This window comes from Penicillium samsonianum, assembly GCF_028829775.1.
Source record: "Penicillium samsonianum strain IBT 33392 chromosome Unknown utg000001l_segment0_segment0, whole genome shotgun sequence".
Classification (NCBI taxonomy): domain Eukaryota; kingdom Fungi; phylum Ascomycota; class Eurotiomycetes; order Eurotiales; family Aspergillaceae; genus Penicillium; species Penicillium samsonianum.
This window is the reverse complement of record NW_026643259.1, coordinates 3,559,431-3,581,070: the sequence shown is the minus strand read 5'-3', so window position 1 is coordinate 3,581,070 and position 21,640 is coordinate 3,559,431. Positions and strand designations below refer to the sequence as shown.

The 21,640-nt window shown below is 46.0% G+C and overlaps 7 protein-coding genes across 7 annotated transcripts; 5 read left to right on the top strand and 2 right to left on the bottom strand.

Moving 5' to 3' along the window:
• Positions 1-659: 659 nt before the first annotated feature.
• On the top strand, positions 660-1,130 carry N7471_001362 (uncharacterized protein; the record flags this gene model as incomplete). Its single annotated transcript, XM_057274083.1, has 1 exon — positions 660-1,130. One exon carries the CDS (start codon positions 660-662, stop codon positions 1,128-1,130), a length of 471 nt encoding a protein of 156 aa, XP_057142262.1.
• Positions 1,131-2,587: 1,457 nt separating this feature from the next.
• On the top strand, positions 2,588-2,854 carry N7471_001361 (uncharacterized protein; the record flags this gene model as incomplete). Its single annotated transcript, XM_057274082.1, has 1 exon — positions 2,588-2,854. The coding sequence occupies one exon, from the start codon at positions 2,588-2,590 to the stop codon at positions 2,852-2,854; it is 267 nt and encodes an 88-aa protein (XP_057142261.1).
• Positions 2,855-5,016: 2,162 nt separating this feature from the next.
• On the top strand, positions 5,017-6,510 carry N7471_001360 (uncharacterized protein; the record flags this gene model as incomplete). The annotated part of the gene is made up of 1 exon (XM_057274081.1): positions 5,017-6,510. The coding sequence occupies one exon, from the start codon at positions 5,017-5,019 to the stop codon at positions 6,508-6,510; it is 1,494 nt and encodes a 497-aa protein (XP_057142260.1).
• Positions 6,511-6,674: 164 nt separating this feature from the next.
• N7471_001359 (uncharacterized protein) lies at positions 6,675-6,956 on the bottom strand (the record flags this gene model as incomplete). Its single annotated transcript, XM_057274080.1, has 2 exons — positions 6,675-6,838; positions 6,902-6,956. The coding sequence occupies 2 exons, from the start codon at positions 6,954-6,956 to the stop codon at positions 6,675-6,677; spliced, it is 219 nt and encodes a 72-aa protein (XP_057142259.1).
• Positions 6,957-8,879: 1,923 nt separating this feature from the next.
• N7471_001358 (alpha/beta fold hydrolase) lies at positions 8,880-9,509 on the top strand (the record flags this gene model as incomplete). The annotated part of the gene is made up of 1 exon (XM_057274079.1): positions 8,880-9,509. One exon carries the CDS (start codon positions 8,880-8,882, stop codon positions 9,507-9,509), a length of 630 nt encoding a protein of 209 aa, XP_057142258.1.
• A 1,143-nt stretch (positions 9,510-10,652) lies between these two features.
• N7471_001357 (uncharacterized protein) lies at positions 10,653-14,006 on the top strand (the record flags this gene model as incomplete). The annotated part of the gene is made up of 7 exons (XM_057274078.1): positions 10,653-10,780; positions 10,836-11,133; positions 11,188-11,353; positions 11,460-11,738; positions 11,795-12,123; positions 12,176-12,653; positions 12,709-14,006. 7 exons carry the CDS (start codon positions 10,653-10,655, stop codon positions 14,004-14,006), a joined length of 2,976 nt encoding a protein of 991 aa, XP_057142257.1.
• A 1,438-nt stretch (positions 14,007-15,444) lies between these two features.
• Positions 15,445-19,499, bottom strand: N7471_001356 (uncharacterized protein; the record flags this gene model as incomplete). The annotated part of the gene is made up of 3 exons (XM_057274077.1): positions 15,445-19,147; positions 19,204-19,354; positions 19,415-19,499. 3 exons carry the CDS (start codon positions 19,497-19,499, stop codon positions 15,445-15,447), a joined length of 3,939 nt encoding a protein of 1,312 aa, XP_057142256.1.
• Positions 19,500-21,640: the final 2,141 nt, after the last annotated feature.

Genomic DNA, 21,640 nt, shown 5'->3' with positions numbered 1-21,640 from the left:
ATTATGAGGGTGGCGATTTAAGTTCGTTTCCCGCAACGTAAAGGAATCAGGCGCGCGGCGCAAGGCTCAAATCCAAGGCCTAGAGGATTTCTCTTTACTTGTGACACTTTCTTTCAAGGCGACTGAGTTTGTTCTATCTTGATCCGTCAAATTTATCATTCAAAAGTACCTCCTCGAACTATGTGCATGATAGTGTTAGCAATTCCGTGGAAAGGACTTGCTGCTTTTTACTAATTATTTCATCTGGAGGAAAAGCCCATAATGGTATATTAATATTCAAGCATGTGGACAGAGTATTCAGTATCTCTCCAAAGACATAATGTAGTGTAGGCCTATGTCCTCGCCGAGGAGTCTTCAAAATTTCTAAGATGTTCAAGCAATGGATTCATCAGATAGTGGTTAGGTCAAGGCACTACTACATTACTAGTTGTCGGCTGCTATTCTATTGACAGCCATGAAAATGATTTCCAGTTCCAGTCATTGACGCAATTTAAGCACCACTCTTTATTGGACTATTGAGAAGAATTCGGTATACGTCACAGGATATTCTTAAGAACAGCTTCTATTTAATCAAGCTTAAGTCATGCATTTGCGCTAATGCTTCTACGTCCTCAAAGCCTCCTCCGCTAATAATTTTAACTGACCTACCTTATGGCAACATGTCCGCTTTCCATCCAACCAAGTTGGAGAATATTCAATACACTCCCGAATCCATGTCTCCCAACCTACCAGAATTAAGCTCTTCCCAGGGAGACTCGACAGCAATGGACGCCTCTCAATACCTTTTGAGTGATATACCAAAAGACTTTTCCGCCAGCATGCCTTTCTTTCCTAACAATACAGGCACTGGATTTGATTTTAGTGATTCCTCGCAGTTCCAAACGATGGAAGACGTTCAATTCCCATGTGACAATGACCTGATGGGCACACAATATGTTAACGGCATTGGCTCTAGCTTCATTGTCAATGAGTATGATGCCCATGGCGAGATGGAACGCAAATCCAACCACCAGGTCCACAAAGGTATCAAATCAGATGCTACAGCGGAATTCTCTGCTGAGAATTCAAGCTATGGCAGTGAAAAATCCCGTAAAGGATCATTCCATCTTGAAGAGTGTGAAAAGAGGTGAGCTTGTGCCTTTATTTCAGATATTTACGTGTTAGTTCTAGCTGAATCTCTAAACATTGGCCTTGGAAGTCATGCTGCAGAACTTCGGTGCAAATGGGAGGGATGCCAATATTCTGGTACCTTTGGACGACAGAGCGACTTGTTGCGGCACTTGAAGGCGGTACATATCAGCAAGGCCATCCACTGCTGTCTAGGCGATGGTTGCCAGAAGTGGTTCAACAGACGTGACAATATGAAGGAACACATTCGCAGGGTGCACCGATATGGTCCGGTCTCTGATAATCTTCATTCTTCATGACGCCGTTATTTTCCCTTTTATTTATGAATTAGGTGCGGTGGAGCCTCATTCATGATCAAGTATACATACTGTACGCAAGTTGAAAGTATCTACACTTGTATATTTGCCTGCACTTGTCATGCAACCTCTAAAAACATAACATCCTGATGTCAGATAATTTGATGTTACACTGCCTTTGTGGCCTTGGATAGACTTCCCACATGTTTAATCAGGGCTCTTAAATGGTGGGTGCATTCAGGCGATATTATGGGGCAATCCTACCCCCACATTGAGGGGTTCCCGAATGCAGCCGGGACTGGGCCGGAATTAGAAATAAGACTCCGCACTCAGTTTGATCCTCAGTGTCGGGTGACTTAAATATCACGGGTTAGGCTCATCAAACCTGTTACCCTCATATACAGCAAGTCATAGGATTATCTACAGACCCCGATTAAACTTTCCGTTCCGGTTTTCTGATAGCGGGTTTGGTTATTTTTCAGATAATCTTACCTAAAGTCGATGACCAGAATGTACTGTGCAACATTCCACATTCTGCTTAGATTATGGCCCAAAGGTCTGCTGTTAAAATAACTCCAACAGCATTCTCAATACAAAATCTTGATGATTTAATTCGTGGGTACCCAAAAACCCAAAGGTTCCGATACAAAATCGGTCTAGCTGTTGAATATCTTGTTATTCAAAGCAGGCTTGAATTGCTACCCGGTTATTAGTCCAATTGGTGTCCATACCGTGCGCACTGGAAGAGCAGACTGGTCATTTGTACGCTCTATGAAGCCAATCAGGCGCAAGGCTATCTCCACCCTGTAAGGCGCGCAGCAAAGACTGTAAGTGTGCCAAACATGTCAATCTAGGCCACTATGCGCCTTGGGGCTCACATCGCCACCGCCCACTTCGTCATTCTGGTAAGAGCAGACCCTATCTGTATCCATCACTGCTCCTCTTGGTCTCTGAGCTCCAGCAAACACTCTGCAGTCCCCCGCCTTACTCTAGCGCCTGTGCATGCTTAGCAAGTGAGGGCTTTTGATGGGAAAGATAAAACTATAAAGTCGGCCTTCTGCCACATGAAGCAGCATACGGAGTCCAATACAGGCTACAAAGCAATTGAAAGTCATAATTTGTTTCTTCTAAAACAATCAATTACCCACTTCTTTGTCTTCATCATGAACCTTCTACTTACTTTGGTTATGTTTACTGCGGCTGTCTCTGCCTGCAGTGGCCCTGCCTTCCGGTGTAAGAAGGCCCAGGGATCTAAATCTGGTGACTATAGCAGAACTAGCGAGATCTGCGCAGAAATAGGTAATGGCGCAGATATGTGCTATTGCTATGGGGCAGCTGAGGATTACTGCTCCCTTGCGAGTGGTGCCGATGTGAAAACGTTTCAAGATGACTGTGAAGCGGACCCTGGATGGTATTATGCGGCCTGTTAAGCCCATATCCAGTTAATGCCTCGGCAGGCAATGGTCAGTTACCGAAAGCCATATTACCTATTCTAGCTTGCTAATTGCATAGAACAGGAATGTCAGAGCCAATATCGTTGCTTTCTTCAATGCAAATATCTATCCCATCCTCCACGGATGAGGAAGCCGCTCTTTTTCTCCACGCTGTTTTACTGTCTTTTTTGAATATTTCACGCGTGTATTGGATAAACCCTTGCCGAGAATCATTCGAGGACCGAGCAAGTTGTGTTTAATCGCCGTTCACCATTAGGGTTGATCACAAGAATTGACACATTGTTCAATGATATATCCATTCTAAATATGTTGCACGTAGTCCTACGTGTCTAAGAGGGAGAAGAGAAGGGAGTGATCGACAGTAGACATCGCCAAAACCCAAAACCCAAAACCCATCCCGACCCAACCTGCAAATGGGTTGGGTTTGGGGGCGAGGTGGGTAACCGATGGGGCCCTATCGAAACCCATATGAGTCGGCAAATAGTGCAAATATAGGAAGAAGCATGACTACATATTTTATATAGCTCCAAGCTGTATTTTCTTTTAGTAGTTTTCTTACAAATAGCAGTTAGGTCACCTCCCCGCGCCCCCCAAACCAGGAAACTAGCAGCCAACCTATCATACTGGGTTTTCATCGAGCATTTTAGCTTTATGGGACAATTGTGGCGAAAAATAACTATCAGTGGTGCCGCAGGTGGACATGTCCGCAACGCAAACTTGCGTTCGATTTTGCCGGTTCAAGAGAGCGCGCACAGCTATAGATGTCCCTTCCAATACCAAAACGTTCTCCGAATATGGACAGTATTTCGTATTTCCCGTTTCCACTAACCTACTAGCTGACCATGGGATCCCGTCTCTCAATTAGCGCATACGCTTTGTCGTTCCATTTGGCCCCTTTCTGTACATTCCATTTTCTTAACTTTCATATGCAATCCCCTAGAAGGACTCGTATAACGCCTTTATCCAAGTCTCCTTTATTCTTCAGATTGATGCCCAGTATCCATGTATTACATGATAATTTCGCTTACTTAGGTTAGCTAATATCCATGGATATACGAGTGAGGAGTTCTTTATATTAGGAAGCTTAAGCACCCCTAATATTTTTACTTATAGTACTGACGTAAAATAGATATTAAAGCTAATGATATCAGATAAATGTGCAGGACCGTAGCCTTTTGAGGCGGAGGGTACGTCAGAGAAAGCCCTGGACGAATCAACCGCAGGTGGAGGTGTGGGAAGTGCAGAGTGGGCTTCGAATTGCCGAGGTGATAGATCAAATATCAGTTCATCTAGACTTTGACCTTTCTCACGGTGACTTCGCTCGTGTCGACGTAAAACATCACTGGCATTGTCAGTGACGGTTATGTATTCTCTTCAAAACCTAAAGCGTGTACCTTCGCGAGTATAACTTGCCACAGAGGGGATATCCAAATGGTTTTTCCTTTTTATGTCCACGGATGTGTCTGGTGAGATGTTCTTTCTTGGAGAATATCTTGTCACATGTGTGACACTTTCGGTCCTGTTGAGGCCCTGTTCGGTTCATCCTAACGGGACGCTAGGGAGCAAGCGCAGCGGTGTGATGATTTCGAATTCACTACTCACTCCAAAGGGTTGGCTAAAACGACCACTTTCTTTCAGTCCCCTTGGTGTTCCTTTGGGTGGCTGCCAGTTCGAGCAATGCAACGAATGTTGTCGGAGAGTAGAGTGGTTTCCCCCACACCCCGCCGTTCATTCCGGCACTCGTCGATGAGCCCCACGGTACCACGAACAAACCCAACTGCAAATTATCTAGGAGATGAACGGAGAATATGAAAAATCGTCCAAGCATAAGCTCGGAGCTTTGAGGTGGGTGGTTAGAAAAGGAACTCAGGGGCCCGTCACATCGCCTCGAGTCTGCAGGGAGGGTCAAAAGATACTGGAAGAGAGGGCCCGCGGACCTTCATGTTGCTTATAGCAACAGCAATACGGCTTGAAATACAGCATGTTGCTAGAAAATATTACGCATGTTCCCTTTTTGCCATATTCCCCAGGCCTCCAACCGAAGCGCCAAGTGATTTCTGGCCTCCGCAATGTTTATCCTCCATCTTTTAATCTTCTCCGAAATTTATCCCTCTCTAGTTCCACATTCCGAAGTACATATGGATCAATTCAAAATCAATGATCATTTCTCCATCGATCAACTCGACTGGGACAAACAAGATGAAACCCCAACCATCCGCGCCGCGGAGAAATCCGATCCTGCATTTCTGGAAGCCATTTTGGCTTATTACGCAACATATGGCAATGATGAAAGCCTGCCTGATCCGAAACGCCATCAAACAGAGAAACTCTCACCAAATTACACGATATCGGGAGCAATTCATGGTCTCTGGGAGTCTCCCTTAACAGCTGCTATTCGCGCCAATCTGCCACACAATGTTCGACTTCTTCTGGCTGCGGGCGCAGATCCTAACGGCATTCAACTGAGGGATATGGAGGACTATTCAGTCCGGTTCATTCGTGGTCGCCATTTTAAAGACGATGTATCTAGCTTTCATATGTGCGCTCGTCGTGCTCTTGTTTTAGAACAAGCACAAACGAAAGGCATCAGTCGCCAGCTCTGCCCTTTGACCCAGACGGAGCTCGATGAACGGCGCCATGGGTTTCCTCGTTTCTGGACGGAGCCAAATCTCCCCGGTCAAAGACTTAGGATGGACCGGGCTTTGACAGGACTAGAGGTTGCTGCGAAGATAGGCAGTCTTGAAATATTTGACATCCTTCGTGCGGCTGGAGCAGATGAGTCTGCGTGGGTGGAACCCACGTTGGATAACGAAGAAGTCCAAGTGCAGGAAGCAAGCTACTCGGTATCAACTCTTTCCACATCTTCGCCTGTCCATGAGGCCATTGAGTCTGGCAATCAATCTATGTTCCGGCACCTTCTCTCCTCCTGCGGGTATTCTCCCAACTATCTTCCTCGCGCGGCTCCAACCATCAGTCTCCCACCGCTGTCATATATCGTCGCCCGTTGTGATTTAAGCAATATCGGCGTGCAGCGCTGTCTGGTAGATCTACTATCCCACCCTCAGCTCAAGCCCAATTTGCGCACACCTATCTTTAACGTGCATGTCCTCCACTTTGCAACCGCACATCATGATCCAGACCTTCTTTCATGGTTGGCAGCTTCCATCCCCGGTGGACTTGGTAGTGCGGGGACAACGGCTCTAGGACATACGCTACTCCACATTGCTTCGTTGCCTTTCACTTCTAATCAGACTGCACTTTATAATCCAGATGTCGCGGACAGTATACATTGTGCCCGCACCCTTGATTCTAGGTGGTTTCCTTATAGAATGCCAAGCCCTCTGCATATCCAGTTCCCAAAGCCACAGGAAGGCTCCCGAAAACCACAGCCACTGACGGATTCCCAGCAACAGGCACAAAATGCAACTATTCGGCTTTTATTGGAATGGGGAAGGATTGATGTCAGGGCAGAGGATGTCGACGGCAATACCGCTTTACATTACTTAGCTGGGACTATAAATGTTAGTGAGGATATTGTTGAAATGGTTCGACGGGCGGATGGAGGTGAAGAAACATGGGAGAACGCGACAAACTGCCATGACATTACTCCACGACAGATGTGGTGTAAGTGAGATGTAAGAAGTAGGACGGATAATGTCGTGGGACAACTATCCCTTCGTTCCTCGGAGCATGTCTAGGAAGTTTGACACTTCCTTTGCCTTTGGGGGGGGGGGGGGGGGTGAATGCCTGCGGGCGGAGCCATGAATCCGAGTGGGATATCACTATGATTCCAGTCCTAGTGGGACGCTTTGGTCCGAGATTCTTCTGGAACTTGCACAGAATCCGCCCACTCCACATAAATCGGAAGACGTGGGGGCGCCTGGGGGCCTGGCGTAGAAACGGTGGTCACAACCTTTGGAGTTCCGTTGGGCTCGAGGGAGATGGTGGTTTTGGCTGTGGCTATATACCGACACTGATGGTTAGTATATCACCCTTCCTAAAAGTGCTTTTCGCATAACTCACGTTGTGTGGGGCATTGGTGAAACCACGGCCAGGCCCACCACTTCTTCTTCTGCATCTTTTCGAACTTCTTACGCTGCTTAGCGGCGGCCTACGGAGGTGGAATTTGTGGGAGTGCCATTTGGCGTGCACTCGTAGGGTAATTCTTTTTAGATAGTATTCACTAGTATCCCTGGTTATATATAGAAAGTCGTCTGCACAAAGTATGCTTTGTACCGCCTTCGTATACACCTAAGAAGACATCAAAAAGACATCAAAAAAGCATATCGGAAGGTTCTTACATATAACATCCCCGATACCATCTTGGTCTAAGTAGATCAGATCAATGAAGTCTTAGGTCGTCAAGGACAGAGGCCGCATAAGCGGCCGACTATTCTTGTTTTATATAGGGTTACATGTAATCGAAGGATCCACCAAAAATCAATGTGATCTATAAGATGGGCTTGAGCCATAATTTCATCCTAAGTGATTACGATCGTAAGTTACTTACCATAATCGTTGTCTAAATTTACTACTAGGTATAATAATAGTGGCAAGCCCAAACCAGTGTTGGTGGGCTTGGCACGATTACAGCGTTTTATATATCGGAGATACCTTATTACTTGGCACATTATAGGACAGATAATATATAGACGAATTGCTATTTATATAGGTATCTTTAGAAAATATAAAACCTCTTAACAATTCTAGCGACTCATCGACTCATATAATGTGGGTAGTTTCTGCATTTAGAGACGGCTGTGGTCGAAGCTTTCTCCATTTTAAACTAGAAAACCGTAGTTAACAGGACGATAGGAACAAGGTGGACCACAACAATTATATAAGCATATATAGCTATTTACAGGCCCATGTTTACTATACGCACTGCGAACCCAACTAACGGTAATCGCATGCGAAAGGCATACCCCCTCAATGATAAGACTAATCAGAATTAATAATGCGCCCCAGATGGCAGTTAATCTGGCTATCGGGAGACGAGCGCGAAAGATAAGATATCTGAAGAGAATTCTACCTAAGGTGGTTTATTTTAAATAAAAATCGGCGGCCTTGGCTAGCTTTAACTCATACACTTCCCATGCCCCAGTCTCACCTGCTTTTCAGCAGGGGAGCGAGTTAAGTGTCAAACAAGAAATAGGACAGATATGGCCCCGCTAGGCCCTAAACAAGTACCTTGGTTTTTGTTATGGTCTAGTGGTAAAATACGCTGTATTTTGTTTCACATTAAGGATTAGGGAAATAATAAGTTCATCCAATCATAGCATTCAATTAGACCCAACTTCGACTGAACAAGATGATCACGGATATATCGGCCTCGCATTTGCCGAAGGTGGGGATGTAAAATAGACAAGTTGGCTTTCTGTACCATTTCTAATAGGAGTGCATGATATTTTGAGCTTATAGCATTAACGAGTGTTCTCGTATGAAGGGCTTATAGTACGGAAATTAGATGACCTTTGCCCATCACAGATTTGAATCGACCGCGATTCATGTGGGTACGTAACGACCTGAACTAACACCTTGCCCCGATTCATCATTTACTCGGCCCTTCGCTTTCGCCCCAAAACCCCCCGAACCCCTTTTGGGAGTTTGGAGCGAAAGCGAGGGTCTGAGTACGTACTCTATGACTCATTACAAAATGATATAAATCCGCAAAATCCCTAACATGCATGAGACTACTGTGCCTACAATTAATTACCCGCCCGTCGGAGGGAGTCTTCATCCGCACACTTGACCCAGCCGACGTCAACACCATGACACCAAAATGGCAAGTCACACGTCTCCTCCACGGAGTCCGAGCCATAGTTGGCGGTCAAGGTCCCCCTTTGGTTCTCATCCCAGGCTGGCCACAAACAGCAGAGGCGTTTAGCGATATCTTTGAGCCCCTTTCAAAACATTATCAGTTTTTCGCGCTCGACCCCCGGGCTTGGGTGATTCGCTTCCTCCCCTCAATGGCTATGATACTGCGAACGTGAGCAAAGTCATGGCCGAAGCGATTCACGATATCTTGAAAGAAAAACCGTACCATCTAGTTGGCCATGATGTGGGCGGATGGATTGCTTATCCTTGGGCCGCTCAATTTCAATCGAGAATCAAATCGCTCAGTATCCTGGACGCAGCAGTGCCGGGTTTCATGCCCCAGCTTCAGTTTCCGTTGCCTCATCAGACCAACATGCGTCTTTGGCAATTCTCATTCAACGCGCTTCCTGAATTACCTGAAATTCTGACTCGCGGTCGTGAGCGGGAGCTACTGACCTGGTTCTTTAATTTGAAGACGGTTCATACAGATGGTCTACCCAAAGATCATTTTGAACGTTATATCCAAGCCTATTCAAGACCAGGAGCGATGAGTCGGGGGTTCGAGTATTATCGAGCTTATGGAACAAGTGCGAAACAGAATCTGGAATATGCAAAGACACCACTCGATATTCCTGTCTTAGCTTTAGGTGGGGCTAGCTCTGTCGGTTCGGATATAATTCATTTGGTCCAAAACTTCGCGACCAACGTTTCCGGGGGCGCTATTCATGATTGTGGGCACTTTCTCCCCGAAGAGCAACCATATGCTGTCGCGCACAGACTGCTGGAGTTTTTGGAGGCAAACCGAACAGAGTGAAATTCCATTGGACGCACCTTCCAACATATGGTGATTGGCAGGTTTTCACCGGCCATCCATGGATAATTGGCTCTAGATAGCCAAAGATCTCAAAGTGGTTATCCATAGATACAAAAGCCATGACTACCATATCTTTTTGCGGCAAGCAGTATTCAAATAGTGCTCGCCATGAAAGCCATAGCATAGCGCACCTCAAATATAAATCGGGATCCATGTAAGGAGAACAAGACCGTGAAATTGACATGGTTGATTATAATCTGCCCGATGAGTATTCTATAGTAGATTGTCAATAGGTGATTGTAATTACTGTATTTTATCATGACTCATCGAAGGTACATTCCAATGTAGATGCAAGGAGCATGCTGGGGTATCTGTTTTCGAATATATCAGTAACAAAAAGATCATGCAAGAATAGCATCCATTTTTGAAGATAAAGAAAAAGAACATTCTTACTGGAATCTATTTAATATGCAAAAAAACAAAACCAAAAACATACAACAGTGAGGATTCGCTGGTGGTCACCCACCCAACTACTAACTCACCGGCGTGTGGCTTAAGTACGGCTGAGCGGACGGGAAGCCCTGTTTTCCACACCCTATGGTCGTATGTATCCGGTTATGTCTTAGAGAAAACTATAGAATGAAATTGATTTATGTAGGATCATTGAGATGGTTATAGCCGAGTGTCGCCTTAGATAGCGTAGGAGTAAACTTCATTCTCGTGTTTTGGACCAAGATGGTATAGAGATGTTATATGTATATCATAATGTCCAAGGCACCTCGTAGACGATCTATAGTCACCAGCTTGGATAAGAAATCAATTCGACAGAAACGAGATTTTTTTAAAATTTTTAAAAAACGGGGCTTTCAAAATCGATCGTCAAGGAAAAGAGTATAATGACCTTCTGGGAGTCAATCACCTTTCTAATGACACAAGCCAACAATATGATCGTTGGGACGGATAGCGAATACGACGTATTCTGTCATCCAATCAGGTGCTAGACGTATCCGTAAAAATATACAAAAATATATAGTATTATAGAATTACGGATTAAGAAGACCAACCTGAAAATATAAAATAACACAGTTCATCCTGAGAAATGATGTTTCTAAAGATCCAAATTGTGTGCCTTTTTTTTCAAATATGATCTTTCATTCAATTCTCTTGTTTGGGCTCTTCCGTGCAGCCTGGAGTGCACACCTACAGGATCCAGGCTTTGATAAATCGTTCCAAAGCCCCCCTGCAGAATCTCGTCCAAAGTTTCGTTACTGGTATTTGCTTCTGTGACTACCTAACAAATTATTGAATGTCACTGACCTGCCATAGGATTCCTGACGCTAGTGTATCTATTCAGAGTGTCCGGCGCGATGTCTCCGATTTAGCTGCCGTTGGTTCTGGTGGACTCGAGCTAGTTCCCTTCTACTTTTACGGCAATCCAAGCGACTCACACACACCTACGGACTGGACAAAGTTTGGATTTGGCATGAAGCCTTTTCAGAATGTTTTTGACCAAACTCTCCAAGCCGCCGTTGATAATGAGTTGCTCATGGATTTCAGCCTCGGTGCTAGTGAAGGACAGGGATCACCTGTGAGAGCAGGGACAGAGGGCCTCTCTATACACCTGGTTTGGATTCGCTTTGAACCTGAAGGCTCTGTATTACTAATTGATACTGTATAGCAACTCGGAGTTGAATCCGTAAAGGCCGGTGCCTCCTTTTCTGCGCCTGTCCCTGGACCACAAGAGCTGACAGGTTCCCTGCGGTCTGGGGGCGGCTTTATGCATGGTTTGACCGACCCTGACCGAGGACACTTGAAGGGAGTCATAGCTGCGAAAGTACATTCCGGTATGCTGGCCCATATATGCACACTCGGATCTCTTACTGACTATTCAAACAGAGCATGAATCAAACGAGACAATCGCTAAACCCTAATTGGTATATTTGGATGAAGAGTCGATCGTGGATTTGACCCATCATGTGCAGAACGGAGCACTCTCATGGGATGCCCCTCCAGGGAATGGCATGTGGAGGCTTTTCGCGTTTTGGGAAGGCCACACGAATCAGTTATCCTGCTCTAATGGTGGTAATGGAACGACGCCTGTCGAAAAAGGATCTTACGTTGTGGACCATTTCAGCAAAAGGGGGGCGGAAGTCCACACAGACTTTTTCGAGAATCATATCCTGAACAGTGAGAATATTAGGGCGAATTTGAAGTCAAATGGGAACTACGGTATGCTAAGAACCCCTTTCCCCCCATATACACCAACTAAACTTTTAAAAAATCAGCATGGGAAGATAGCATGGAATTGCTGTTTGTTGTCCCATGGACACGCGGGTTCTTAGAGCGTTTCCAATCCACCCATGGGTATAGCCTCGTCAAGTATTTACCCCTCCTCTTTAATAAGGGGAATTCATGGACTGCGGCTTCTTCTCCCTACACAGAGGAATATTCCTACGGAAATTACACCGAGTCTGGGATGAGCATCCACAATGTCAAATTCCGTGAGACTCTCAGTGAGTGTTATCGTGACTATCTCGGATACCATACAGCTTGGGCACACTCGTTGGGGATTGGGTATTCAGCTCAACCCTCCTACAACCTACCCCTTAGCTTTGTATGTGATACACCCCTCAAAACACACTTGGCCCACCTTCTAATTTGACCAGTTAAATGAGGTTCCGTCCGTCGATGCGCCGGAAGGGGAATCACTTGGATTTAAGGACATCATAGATGCATACCGTACACTATCGGGACCCGCACAGCTGGCCGGAAAAAGTGACATTTCCTCAGAATGTGGCGCAGAATTCAAACCAGCCTACAGTCAAACCATCCCGGAGCTACTGAGGTCGGTTAAAAGGTCTTATGCGGGAGGACTAACAATGATGGTTTTGCATGGAATGGCATACAGTGGAGCTTATGCTAATACATCGTGGCCGGGCTTTCAGCCATTTGGCTATCAAACTACCGACTCCTGGAGCAGAATTCAGCCGGCATGGAGGCATCTTTCAGATATCATTGGGTACATGGGTAGGACACAACATGTTCTCAAGATGGGAATACCGCGAGTCGATCTGGCAATCTTTGATTCAAGGACCGAGTGGGAGACGTCTGTCATCTATGACTCGGACAATCTTCAACAAAGAGGTGCGGCTATGATATCATGCTTTAGTTGGAGGAGAGTGCTGACCATACTTTCTAGGCTTTACATACAACTTTGTTGGTCCTGACAATCTGCATCTTCCTGCTGCCCATGTGTCGCAGGGAATTCTTGCACCAGATGGACCTGGCTACCAAGCGCTTATCTTTCCCAATACCACGCGTATCAACGACAGGGTTTTGTCAAAGATCAGAGAATATGATGAAGCTGGTCTCCCTATCATCTTTATCGGAACATCACAATATTCATTACCACGAGCTCCGAGCCAAGACGAAACTGTATCAGCGCTCGATGGTCTGATCAGGCACGGAAAGAATATTCACCACATAAGGTCCATCAGTCAGCTACCGGATATCTTGTCGCAGCTAATGATTGAACCGCGGGTTTCCTTTGTTGCACCTATAGAATCGGTTTATTCAGTACAGCGGGCCGATCTCAGTACTGGAGGGGAATATGTCTGGCTGTTCAATGACGGAAATACCTCCTCGACATTCGTTGCCGAATTCCATGTCGATAAAGGCCTGAAGCCATTCTTACTGAATGCATGGAACGGCGATATCACACCGCTTGGAAGGTACCAGTTGACAGACACTGGTATCCGCATTCCACTGACTCTCAATCCCGATGAGACCATTATCATCGCTTTTACGCATTCGGAGCTGGAAACGTGCATCTGGGTAACAGATGTTACAGGCGCTGTCGAAGAAGTGAAATACATGTCTGGGAAACAACTCGTGGCGAACCTAAAAGGCCCGTCCACGATACTCCTGAACAACGGCACTAGCTACAAATTCAACGTCACGCCTCCGGGCAATGTCAATCTGTCGAGATGGGACATCGAAATTGAAGACTGGCACGGGGACCCCAATAACACAGCCTCCATCGAAACCTTGATAACATCACACAAATCTCAAGGCCAAATCCTACTACCCTGGAAAGACCTCAGAAAGTCACTGGAGAATGTGAGCGGGGTGGGCACTTACACCACGACCTTCACAGTCCCGGACATCCCCAACATAGGGGCATATCTCTACGTCGGCCCAATTCTGAACACGATGCGTGTCTGGGTTAATGGTAATCCTCTGCCTACCTTTCCGGCTGATAATGCAAGAACGGATATCAGTGGGTTCATTTCTCGGGGAAAAGAAAATGAGATCAAGGTTGAGGTTACTACGACTTTGTATAATCGGATCAGGGCAGATGCAGACAGTCTCCTTGCTATTGGACTTCCATTGTCGAAAATTGCACCGACTTATGCAAATGCTGAGAGGCAAATCTATGGGCTTTTGGGGCCTGTGGGCATTGATTGGGTGATCGGCGAGAAATTAAACTTAGACTAGATGATGATGTATTGGGTTGCCATTGTTATACAGAAAATTTCCTATCCTTGCCCTTTGGCTTTTATCTGTGGTTCCTAGGGTGGAGAAAGTTCCATTTAATTGAGAAAATATCTACAACAAAGGTTAGATTCAGTCTAGCTATGGCCTTTTTCTTCGCTCTTTCCCCCATTAGCTGCAATCCCTTTTGTGAATGGACATATTTCTCTCTGGATCGGTCCTTTCCTCGTCACATGAGAGGGCGAACAATGCATGACAATCGAATTACCTCTTAGTCTAATAATGTCATTCATACCACAAAATTTTCAATTCCGGTTTACAATTATTGACTCGTCGTGTCAGTTATTCTTATTCCTATTTTCAGTTTTCTCAGTGGTCCACAAACTCGTTATATTCAGTCGATTTTCAGGTGTCCTTCAAACCGTGGTGACTTCAAAGAAATAATTACCCAAAAAGTGCCCAGTGAGCCAAATGCCACAGTAAATGGAACGGAAGCATTCTGAAGATCACCAGAATGACCCCATTGAAACAGCCACGCAAAGAAAAAATAGAACGAAGGAACCAGAAAAATAAAGCTGTAAAGTACCAACATCAATGTCGACCGACGCTCGACAATGTACAACCCCCAAAAAACCTCGCGTGCGGAATCCTGTTCCTCAATACGCCTATCCCGCTTTGGAAGCCTTTCATCAACAACAGCATACTCAGATCCTGCATTGGATGACATTGCCTTCGATATCCTTTTGGAGATACGTTGGAAAAGCACAATGTACCAAACTTGATCTAGAAACCAGTGATTGAACTCGTGTGGGGTGACAGGTGGTTCAGGAGAGATAGGCTTTGGATAAAAATGATACGATATTTCCTGCGGAGATGGAAATTCTGGAACTAAAGGGGCATAGCCATCCTGTTTGTATTTTTCAAACTGCTCCAATTTTAGTGATTGAAACAAAATTAGGTTCATTTAAGATATGAACCTAGACGTACCTTGAAAAATTCGCAATGCGAGTATCTGTGGACCCCAAACCAGGTTGCGAAAAAACCTCGATGACGGTAATACGAGGTGCGAATCCACGAGAAAAATTCTTCATCGTTCATAGCATTCACGGATGTTTGGGCAAGGCGTCTTGACCTCCGAAAGAGCGACGAGTGCGTGACAACGAGAAATACATGGAGATTCATTTCTCTTTCTGGTTTTAACCGGCAGGAGGTAAATCGAGATACTGCTTGAGGTGGACACGGCGAAGAATTATCATCACCTCCCTGGGTTTGGGATCCCGACTGACCTGGCTCAACTGGCGCAGGGCTTGGGGTCTGAAGCCCTAGGCTATTCTGGGTCCTATTTGCTGCGTCTAAATTTGGGGAAGCATTGATAACCTGCTTGGCAAAGGAAACAGGGACTTCGGCCCAACGAGCTCGGCCACAACCCTAGGCTTGGTCCTTAGTGATGAAATATTAGAGAGTCAGGTAAGCTTACGCAACGCCACTGCATGCGAACCTCCTCATTTGCGAGAGGGCGCATGTACGGGCTCAAGGGCCACCAATCCCATGTTTCTGATGTGAATCCTTTCCATTTACCCTTGATACTGTTGATGATCGAACCAGGATCATGAAGAGTGAAGGATATTTGGTCATGTGCAACGTGTTGCAACTCACTCACTATCATCTCAAGGTCCCGTAGCTGCTTGCTCGTTAATGCCCCAGCTCGCCGCTGCTTGGAAATCCATTTCATCAGAATGGATCGCAGGGATGGGAAAAGAAAATCAAAAAATTCAGTTTGCATGATTTCAAAAGCGTTCGTCTTGAAAATGATAGTCTCTATACTCTGGAGATCATTCACTGTTGTCGGTTGCTGTGTCTCTAATGCATCTTGAATCGAATTCGCGTCAGAATCGGAGTCAGAATCGGAAACGACCTGCTCATGGCCCTCCGGTTCCTTTGGTGTTTTTTCCTCTGAACCCATTTTGGAGACGTTCTCGAATAAGGCAGGCTTAGTTGTGTCTTGCCCCCCAAGATACTCCAGTATTTTGGCTCTTGAGCTTTCCTCTTCGACCTGTCGAATATCAGATTCCTCGAGTCCCGAGGTGCTTGCAATGCCGAGACTCAGTATAGTTTGACTTGCGATTCTAGACGACGATCCGCGAACAAATCTGATAACTTTTGCATGATCGGCCAGTTTTGCCTCGTGAGACAAATGAGATGCAAAAAGTCGAAGAACTTTCCCCAGGTTTCTCTGGATACGAACCTTCGATATGTCGCTCTCAAGCGCAATCCTGCATAACTGTTTGAAACTGTCCATCTCCAAAAGTAAATCCGTGAAAAGTTTAACCGCAGACCAGACAGTGGCGTTATCAAGCGTTGTAGCAGAAGATTGACTTGCTGCTAAAGAGAAGCTGCTAACGATAGACCCAAAGTCTGACATGCCTGAACCGTCATCCTCGTCATCGAATATCCATTTGGCGAGTTTCATCTCAGAAATTTGCTCAAGCAGTTTAGCCACTCTCAGTGTATCTGGGTGGTCCTCTCGTAGAAGCTTCTCTCGTGTCTGGTTGACCTTTCTCGCTAGTGCTTCTGCCTCTTTCCATTGGTCCGATTCGAATAGCACAGATGCCAGATCCTCCATACTAGCCAGCGTATATGAGTGGTCCAACCCGAAGATCCTTTGACGAAAGTCTATCACTTTGCGTAAAGTCTTCTCAGCATCTTCCAATCTTTTCTCACTTCTATCAATGAGAGCCAAGGTATTTAAACTCGACAGAACCGCCTGATGATCCGCGCCATATACATCGGTCTGCTTTTCGAGTACAGTCGTCTGTATCTTTCTGGCCTCTTCAGACCGGCCTTGGCCAAGAAGAACCAGAGCCAACTGCGCCATGCTACCCAGCGTGCTTGGATGCTCTGGCCCATGAAATGTCTGGCGATATTCTATCACTTGGCGGTGGATTGCTTCAGCCTTCAGTAGCTCTCCCTGACTTCTGTAGATCAACCCTAGAAAGTCCATACTCGAATGCACATCTGGATGGTCGGGACCAAGTACCCTCTTTTGAATTTCGATCGCTTTGTTCTGGATGGCTTTGGCATCTTCCCACCAGCCTCGATGCCAATAGGTTTCTGCCAAGTTTACCATACTTTTCAGGGTATCGGGATGATCAGTATCAAGAATTCTCTGACGGCCTTGAAGCACCTGAGTTTGGAGAACCTCTGCTTCGGCCCATCGTCCCTGTTCTCGATATATTGCTGCCAAATTATCCATTGCCAATAATGTATCCCGATGCTCAGACCCCCGACCTTTATTGAAGATGTCAAGGACTTTGATGTAGAGCTCCTCAGCCTTTGTGAATTGCGTCTGGGCGTAGTAGACTGACGCCAGGTTTGTCATACTAGCTAAAGTGCTTGGATGCTCAGCAGCTAGAACACGAATGCGTGTCTGGAGTACTTCCAGGCTTATCTTCTCCGCCTCTTCCAATCGACCTTGATTTTGGAAGATCACTGCCAGGTTGTTCATACTAGTCAAGGTGCTTGGATGCTCCGGGCCTAACGTGCGTGTGCTTATCTGAACCACTTTAGAGTTCATCTCCTCTGCATCTTTCCATCGCCCTTGACTTTCATATGTTGCTGCAAGGTTACTCATGACGGTCAATGTGTCTGGGTGTTCTGTGCCAAAGGCATGCCGGGCTATCTCAAGGAGCTTCAAACTCGGTATCTCTGCTTCGTGCCATCGCCCTTGATACCATTTTGACAATGCCAAGTAGCCAGTAGCTGAGAATGAAGTAGGGTGCTTCACGCCAAGCACTCGGCTGCACCGCTCGGCTTGCACCTCTGCCAAATGCTCTGCCTCTTTCCATCGACCCTCCAGCAGATATGCCAATGTCAATGTCATCGAGACATCTATCGTTTCTGGGTCATCAGGACCTAATAGGTGTTTCTTCACCTCCATCGCTTCTAAAGCCATGTGTTCCATGTCTCCAGTTTGGCCAATCTTCCCAGCATAACGTGCACCTCCATGCATGAGAGTAGCCCACTCCAGAAGTGAGTCCTCGAGGAGCGGATTGGGGCGTTGGAGCATTGCAGCCTTCACATGTGGGAACAAGGACCGAGACTTTCTCTGGCTCTCGAGGTCACTCGGAAATTCAAGAAGAAGATTTCTGATAAACTGTGTCTTCCACTGATCGGCTTGCTCGTGGGCTTCAACCCACTTTCTCACTTCATTTTGAACTAAGCTGCTCATCCCTATTGTTTGTGTGTCTTGTCTGATATGTATCAGCGTAAAATCTTGCAGTGTTGCAATCTCGTTGTCAAAGTGGTCGTTGTTGAAGAAAACCTGTGTTACATTTCCACTGACAAAGGAGTGCCTTTTACTCAGGCTACGAAGTAAGCCTTGAGAGAACTCCTGTGGGTCAAGGAAGCTCATTAAACAGAGTAAGTCCCAAGCTGTCGAGCTGTCCTGCCTTATATGATTGAAGGCAATCTGTGAAGTGGCACGAATTGTACAATGAATTAACGAATCATCCGTATTTGACAGACAGGCATTTAGCTCTTCATGAAACTGCGATAAACTTGAACTCGAGTGAGGAGATCTGGATTTGATAGAAGCGGCTGCTTGTACAATTGCAAGTGGTTGGAAGCCGAGCAGCCTTGCAAGAGACATAATATCATCTTCCTTGGCAGGTCTCCTCAGTTTCCACTGGAAGAGGGTCATTGCGAGAGACTCCTCCATTGGCCCAATTTCAATAATGCCGTCAGGAGCAAGTTTCTCTGCGACATTTAGGTTTCTCGTGGTCACAATTATTGAACCGTTTGCACTTTGAGGAGTATAAGTTCGATGGGGTTTAGATTGGCGGCCATTGTCATCTTTCGACCCACCCTCTTGATTTCCCGGTGTAGACATTTCGAAGAAATCAAAATCATAGTCCATACCATCAAGCACCATGACCCATTTCTCTTCGTTCACCTCGAGCCAATCGTGGACAATTCGGAAGATATTCGTGTCTGGATCATTGCGGTGAGGGATGTCAAACTGGTCAGCTATGTCGCGGTAGCATTGATCCAATCGAGCTGCGCTACTCGCATAGATCCAAAATATCAAGGTTGTAGGTGACAGATGACGAATTCGGTATATGTATTCTATGGCGAAATGGGATTTTCTGTTCAAATTAGTACCCGCTCGTTGTCAATGGATACTTCGATTTCGTTAACATACCCCGCACCACCACACCCAACAAGGGCTATCAAAGACCCTGAAGCTGAGAGCTTTTCAGTAACTAAGTCCAGCAGCTGCTGGTTAACAACGAAATCACCATCACGATGAAATGGGACTGTGAAAGCGGACTTGGTGGGGGTATGAGGTCGCTCTAGGAAGTAGTCGCAATTAGAATATTATGAGGGTGTCCTCGCATGCTATTTTATCTTACCTATAGGACCGGGGGCGTATATTTGTCCGTGGTTAATTCCAACTTGAAAACCGCTGTTTATGTTCCCAAAAGAAATGCTGGCCATTATATCGGGAATGAATGATTCAAAAGAGGAGTGGGCTCGATTGTCTGGAGCCTGCGGAGTCCCAGCAGATGGTGAAAGTCAGCCCATTTCTGACACATCAAATTGACTTGCACGTGCCGCGAGGAGGGTCAATGTGGCGGCGTCGCTGATACCCTCGTATCGAACGCACCTGGGCGACGCCCACAAAGAATCAGCACGGGCGGGGAAGGACACGTCAGCGCTTCAGGGGCATGCAGGATATTCAGGTGCAAAATAGTGGTGTGCAGGGCATTCAGGTGAAAGGACTGAACGGATCGAATACCAGGGCGCAACGGGAGTATCCGCGACGAATCAAAAAAAAAGTTTAATTATGAAAATAAGAAACATACAATAAGTATGGTGGTGGTGGTGGTCACCTAGCGCTCACGAATCGAGGTCGTAGGCGGCTCGGCGCTATAGCGGCACTCTTTAGGGGAATCAGGGCACCCGTTCACCCAACTGAATATTCTTCATCTGGACATTCAGGTGCAGCAGAGGATGTATTTTCATGTTTTGTGTGAAACCACTATATATATCTTCGCATTTATCTCCCTTCTTCACTACTCTATTATATTTCTCGTGCTCACTGAAAGAAGCCCTATTACGGCCATTAATTAGCATCCATATTGCGTCAAATTTCTACCCTTTTCTTGTAGGTCGCGTTATAAATAGTCCACACTCCTTCCCTTGAATAATTTTTGACAGATAAAAGTATCTAAAACGTAGGTCTTCGAAATTATGGTTACCAAAGCGATGTTATTAAGCTTTAGAGTTTCGGAGCTAGATACTATAGATCAGTACATTGATACACCTAGTCAATCACCTTCGATATAACAAGCGCAAGATCTACTATTGTCTATGTCTTTGTGCGTGCTTATCTGGGTACCCTACCTGGCAGAAACCGAAGCTCCGCAATTTCCAGATTGGTCAACTCTTTTAGACACACCCAAGCTCCAAGGAACTATGAGACTGTGAGGTCACTTTTGTTTACCAATATCCCAGCATCCTCCCTCCCTCCCCCCCGACCCCCGACCTTCAATGGAAAATCATTTCGTCTGCTCTGCTCACCGAGCAGAAAGAGCAGAAAGGTGACCAGGGTTGAGCATGGAGAAATAACCTACGTTGCCAACAACGCCATCGGTCAACCAGTCAGGAGGCTTCCACCACCAACAACCTGATCTTTGCACTGTCGTTCAGCGAAATGGCGCCGACCCTCCCAAAATTGAAACTAGAGATGATCCGTGATTTGATATTTAGCAAGTCCTTCAATCCATCACAGATGGCCCAGTAAGCGGTTTGGGTCAGGGCTACCTCCTGCTCCGTATGCTCTGACACCGAACGGCTATTCACTTGGAGTTTCTACTCCATGGTACAGTCGATGTCGAAAATAGATTACCCTCGGACTCTGGCGTTTTTCTCGGCCCGTACCAGCGTATAGGTTAGCCTATATTGGGAAAAAAATGTAAAAACTAATTTCCCAAGAATAGACCCATTGAAAAACAGAACGACTGAATATCGTAAAATACTGTATACCACGCGTAGCTCCTATATAATGCTACCTTGCTGCCCCTTCATTCCCCTCTCATTCCCATACTGGCATATATCTTTGAAGAGACGGACTGAAGAGTAGGGCGACACGGGCAGTTCCCTAGAAACCAAAAAGAACAGGTAAATTACCAAAAGCAAAAACATACAACAGTGAGGATTCGCTGGTGGTCACCCACCCAACTACTAACTCACCGGCGTGTGGCTTAAGTACGGCTGAGCGGACGGGAAGCCCTGTTTTCCACACCCTATGGTCGTATGTATCCGGTTACGTTTTAGAGAAAATTATAAAATTAATTTATGTAGGATCACTGAGATGGTTATAGCTGAGTGCCGCCTTAGATAGCGTAGCCAGTGTTCGCCATCAGACATGTGTTATGAAAGTAGTAAGTCGGGTGGATACAAGCGGCCTTGTTTAACTGTACTGATAAAAGAAGCACCATGGAAGAGGACCCAGACGCTGGTATGAACCTGAATGTCGTGAATTGGATCTTCATGTACTTGAATGCACTGCTTACACCCGACTCAACCACCGAGGGCTTTGTGATTGAGGAATTGTGCCGAACTTCCTGGGCTCT